Here is a 6,000-nt window from a genome sequence, read left to right as displayed (position 1 = left end):
ACATTATCCCGCTTATTATACGGCTAAAACTAAAAAAATTACTTTACACAGTGTGTCTTTTACAATGTATTTGTTTTTGTTACTATAGCCTACGTAGTGAGGTTAAAAAGCAGAGAAATAGTTCGCCAAAGACGTTGAACTTCAAAGACAGTTGAACATTCTGTAGAACACAGCTGCTCAACCGTCCGCTGAAACTCCCTTGATAAGTTACCGTACTACTTGCGGAGTGCTACGAAAGATGTGAATCAGAGGCAAAAAGGCCACTTTCCTTGACAGCGGTCATTAACTGCATAGCAACGGTCAGTTATCGGAAAATAGTTGACCGCAGAACGTTGGGAAGCCCCATTCAAGTGAATGGAGCATTCTACAGCATTAAGAAGAGCCGTGTAATAATAGTTGTTAAAAGCATTTGGGACAGATTAAATCAGTTTCCAAATACACAGTATGTAAAATTGTGCCCACGGTAGGACAACATGTTAATATGAAGTGAATGTAAATCCTGATTATATTGTACTGCATTGGGAAAAAAATTATGCTTTATTAAAAATAAAGTTGTCCTCCGAAGAGGGGGGGGATACATAAATAATAATAATTGTGCCCATTAACGTATGTCACATCATTTCTAAGCAGCTTTTGAGTGGAGCTCTTTAGCTACTACCATGTCTTTTCATGACTGAACAGCATTTACTATCTAACTGTTTGATTACACACTCATTAGACAGGTATTCACAGCTACAAGACTCATATTTTCCGGTGCAAGCATTAGTTTAGAAGAGTCGTTACAAAGAGGGGAAAAAACAGTTTGCTTCCATTTTTAGCCAACTATGACACACTTTGTTCTGTTAGTGCTGGTACTTCAGTGAGTTCAAAGGTGTTCTCACACGGGGAGAGTGGCCATAACTGGCTGGCTTTCACCAGTGTTGACTCAAAGCAGCCCACTTAAGCCTTCCCATGGTGAAACATTTGGAGGCGCCTGCAAAATCTAAAATTCATAATATGCACCACAGTGCAAAGGAATGGCTTTAAAAGCAAAGTTTAATCTATTTCAACCAGTCACAAGGGCTGTTCAGATGGAGAGATTCAAGCAGGGTTAGCACTGGCGGGTTTGAAAAATCCTCCACATTCTTTCGCCTGCGACTAAGTGCCACCCTTTTATTTATTCTAATGGAATGCACAGTTGTGAATGCTGCAAGAGCAAACAAGAGCATATGAGCGTAACCTCTGAACAAGTGCTCCACTTCGCTCCGCCACCATGAACCGTCCTTTCCTGAGGTCGCAATCAGTCATAGAAATCATCAGTGTCATCACCGGACCTCCAGGACTGAGGACGCAAGGCAATCTCAATGTCTGAATTGCTGTCATCTGATTCTCCCCAAAAAGCTGCAGAAAAGGACAAATTCATCTATCACTACTGAGACCCTGAAGAATATAGTGCTTCACTCATTGCCTTCCCGCACTAAATCAAAGCAAATGGATTTGAACAGGAATATCGTTCACAGTGCGACATGAAGGATCATTTATAGGGGTATGGCTACACGGCAGTAATTTCAACTTAAATTGACATGCTCCTGTAGAAGATGCTCACCTTTTGATTGGACGGCTGAAATGGCCTCTGCCTTGGTTTTCTCTTTTCTAGGAAACAAAGACATAATTTGACAACAAAACATAAATCAAACTGAACCTTCATCATGTGCTCCCATCCTACTCAGATCCAATATCTCCTGTGTTCATTAAAAATCACTCATAATGCTTGTTTGGCAATAGCCTCTTAAACAAGCACAAATGAAAACATCTTTGTAAAATACATCTGCATCTCCATGGCGATGATGTACAGGGATTCTTTCCCATCTTCTCTTCCATTCAGAGACGGGGGCAGACTTCCTTGACTCCATCTCTAATCGTGCTGAAGGACTCTCTTGGATTTTGCATTGATGATGAATACACACAAGGCTACAGAGAGGGCTATACATTGAGGTGCAGGCATGGAGCTCTGACTAGGCTCTGTTTGAAAGTCCTCTCCTAACCACCCTCACTCACTCGCTGTCCCCCACCTCCTCCCCCGCTCTCAGCTCAGCCTTGGCACTGCCCATTGGAGCTATAAAGTAGGTATATGAACCCAATTGACATTGGCCATGATCCTACTCAAAGCTACTCTATTCTCACTTACTTTGTTCTGTAACACCTCCACGATCACAGAGAATTAGACCAATTTATGATTTAAAAAGGTTAGTCTATGGCCTGACTTGCAGAGACTAACCTTCAATAGACTTTTCCATTCAAATGTCTGTGCACTACACATACTGGACACATATCAGACTAGTAACTCCAATGAGTATACAAGAGCTCATTCACATAGGAAGCAGCAGATTTGAGGTACTGCTTGAAAGGAGGGAGGTCAAAGAGAAGTCCACCTGAATGGTACACTGAAAAACATAGTCTGAATGGGTACAGAACATCCCATCTCCGAGCAAGAGGCGTAAACACAAGTTTACACAACTCATTGAGCACAATGATGCACTGAATCTATAGGATCAGACACATGAGTCATAGTTTACAGAAAAGCACTGAATCTATAAGATCGAACACATGAGTCACAGTAAACAGAAAAGCACAAAAACAGACTAAGACCTTTTCTTCTTTGCACAAAGACAAGCGCCAATAGCGGCCATGCTCTCTTGTTTATCCGATTCATACATAGTCATCAAGTCATATGGAATCCAAGAAATAAGACTCCTCCAAAGGCATGTTCAGTCATCACCAATGTTTTTGAATCTTTGTTCAGGTGTGGGGTGGGGTGCATTCCTTACCCCTTTGACCAACTGTCCCACGTATTGCATATCAAAATCCAAGGGGGGAAATATCAGAGCTAAGAGGCCTCAGGGCTAAGAGCTTAGTGTATGTGATTAACCACTAATTACTGTTTCTCCATACATTTTATGTTTTAACAGCTCCGACATCCCCTACTTATCTCTTTAGACTTAACCTTTAGGTGAAACTGAACAAACCCTTTCCAAGCTGACCACATACATCACTTCCCAGATTAATTTGAGGCAACAGCCTTGCTTAATGAAGATTATTGAAGAGTTATTAGCTGCTAATTGTGTAGTGTGGCTTGGAGAGGAGGATGCTCTCAAACTCTGGATAATGAAGTGGGAGTGGAGGCCAAAACCGCCTCAAATGAAATAAATAAATAAAGACATGAATGTAAAGGCATAAATAACCAGTCAAAGGAGGAAAGCAAGACAGGCAGACCAAATAGTTCTTCAGTTGGAAAATGGCGGTGTATACATGCGCTGCATCAGTATTTATATATTATTTTATTATTTAACACATCTATTTGCTTGTAGAACTAAAAGGCATCTTGTGAGCAGCATATTGTGCATACTCATCCTGTTATTAATGATATAGGATTACGCACAGCAGTTCAGCTAGCTTGTGGCAACACAAACAAGCACCATGTTCAGCCCATTCACAGGATGTTCAGGTCAGCGTCTAAGAGGTGCTTGTGCAGCTCTACTGTGCCCATATCACATCACTTCTCTTCCTGCCATAGACTTCTTTTTTATCGAATGCTTTTTAAATGTGTGTCAAGTGACGTTGTTATCAACAAGGGCTTCTTTCTACTCCCGCTCTGACTGTGTCCTTGGGTGGACCTACTGTTCAATCTAGATGTAATAAAAGGAGATCTTTCAGGGAGCTACTTTTGTCTTTATTGTATTGTATTTAAATGTTGAATGGGCAATTTCAAGGCACCAAGGTGGATGGAAGTCATGGCAAGTTTAGCTGATTAAGTTAAAGGGGAATTGTTGGCATTCCTAGCTTTTACACCTGTGCTTTCAAATAATGTGAATTTGAAGAAGAGTAAAGTGTGTATTGTCCATGGCCAACATACTACTAGAGGTATAGTGTGAGCTCTACACATAGTCCATGGAGGCAGATGAGGAGCACACACATCAACCAGTAATATGACAGTTGTTTAGGTGTCCATATAACGCCTATATTGGTCATTTTTACAATAAGCATGCATTTTCAGCCTTCATAAATGTGGCCACCACAAATCCTTCCCTCATCTGCGACTAATCTTCAAAGGGGCACAGCCCATAAGAGAGGTTATGAGTGTTCAAGAATGCAAATTTAAACGGAGTGCACACCGCCAAACCCTGATATAAACAGCCAGCAGGAAAATAATAAAAAAGTGGACCGCAGAATAACTGAGCGGGTAGAAAAACACTGCAGCAAACTAATCCATTTACAAGCCCATGGAGGCCGGGGCTCATCCCATTCTGCCTTTAACAGCTTACATTTACAACAACATTTGGAGTTCTTCTGCCTCCAGAATAATGACAATAATAAATACATGTTTCTGTGGGGCAAATTGGGCTATTCTTTCTTTTATATAACTTCCACGCCATGGGAACAATCTATCAGCTGTTCCACTTCAGAATGGGATGAGGCTGATTTCAAGACTGTGCCATTACCATAGAGAGCTGTGGATGGCATTGACCCCTTCAATCTAATATTCCATTTCCATAAACATTTATGCCAGTTCATCTTGTGCTGAGGTTCACTTAATTGAGGCAATGATCTGAATATGTAAGACTGGGGCCGGCGACTGTTAAGCTGCGTCTCATACACAGAGGTGAATGTAATGTGTAAAATGATGCAAATTACGGCTTTGACAAAAACACATCGTTTTTCACCCCCTCCCTCTGTCCCTCTGTCGTGTTCTCTGTTGCAGACTGTTTAGTACATTTTGTGATGTTGTGCTCTGACTGATATGAGGTACTCCCACTAATCTTTCACAGCAAACAACAGCAATGCTGAAATGTAGATTTCATGAGGTGATTTTTACAGTAGTGTAGAGATAGAAAAAATAATGACAATAGACACCATAATTATTTCACTGTTGATAAATCCCACAGCGATGCCATTATTGCAGGCCAAGTTAAAGCTCCCTTTAAAGCAGTACCCAACAACAACAGAGGATTGGTTAATATGGATGATGAAAGGGCAGGAAGTCATCTTTTCTGTATGATGTCCTTGGGGAAAATATGGAGCATAGCTATGGTCACAGCTATGACAATGACCCTCGACATTGAGTTAACATGTGCTCCGGTATAGAGCCAACAATGGATGCTACAAAACCATCTGACTACAAGGTGAGTGTTAAGGAACGTGTATGTGCATTCATTCTGAGAAAGCTTGTGTTCTTTGACACAATATGTTGTGATATTTTACATGTGTCTTTGCAATACCAAATGTAGCCAATATGTTTCCAACACAGATATGCCCCCCCCCCCCCCCCCCCTCTCTTTTACACAGAGTTCCAAAGCTGACCAGGTGATTTAGGGCTGTGCACATCCTGGCTCCTGTGAAAGCTGGGAAACTATTGTGCAGTGGCCTCGCCGCCTCCTACTACCCTGAGTATGAGTGCCCTCTACTGGTGTTTGGAGGGAACTGAAGCATCACACCAGGTCCCACCCCCTCATTTCCCTTATTGTACTGGCTGCTCATGCAGCTCCCTACTCCTGCTGCTGGACTTGAGCAGAATAACACAAATACAACACAATGTGCTAGTCACAGTTTACAAAAATGAATGACGACTGAGTCAGAGGATTAGCATAATATGTATGCAACTTATAACTCATAATATGTATGCAACTTGAAGCAACTTATAACAAAGACCAGAGCTATTGTACTATTCGTTTATCTGGATGTGCTTCATTTATTTTGAAAATGTTGGTTTTTGACCCTGAAAAGAGAACAATATGGATGATTAAAATAAAGGTTGGGATACTGTTTGGGTAGGACATTATTGGGATTGTTAGTGACAGAAGGGGGAGGATGAAGAAATAGAGTGACCTCCACTGGCAACAAGCTCTCAGTGCTACCTCTACCCAACAGAGACTACCCCAGCCTGTTTCTCCTCCTTACTCCTCCCTCTCTCTCCCCCACGCTCATGCACACACACACACACACACACACACACACTTTTTCTCC

The 6,000-nt window shown here is 41.6% G+C and overlaps 1 protein-coding gene across 1 annotated transcript in view; it reads right to left on the bottom strand.

The window, feature by feature from the left end:
* Nucleotides 1-1,270: 1,270 nt before the first annotated feature.
* The window catches only part of kiz (kizuna centrosomal protein), a gene marked incomplete at its 5' end in the record, with an annotated part of 37,195 nt that continues 32,465 nt past the window's right edge, over nucleotides 1,271-6,000 (bottom strand). Inside the window, 2 exons of the mRNA XM_080850060.1 lie at nucleotides 1,271-1,380; nucleotides 1,586-1,632. Of these exons, the coding sequence (XP_080706186.1) occupies nucleotides 1,280-1,380; nucleotides 1,586-1,632 (148 nt within the window). The 3' untranslated portion in view covers nucleotides 1,271-1,279. The remainder of the gene's footprint in view (nucleotides 1,381-1,585; nucleotides 1,633-6,000) is intronic.

Source organism: Sprattus sprattus, assembly GCF_963457725.1.
Source record: "Sprattus sprattus genome assembly, chromosome: 13".
Lineage (NCBI taxonomy): Eukaryota > Metazoa > Chordata > Actinopteri > Clupeiformes > Clupeidae > Sprattus > Sprattus sprattus.
Note: the sequence above shows the minus strand (reverse complement) of the source record. Positions and strands in the feature narration are given on the sequence as shown.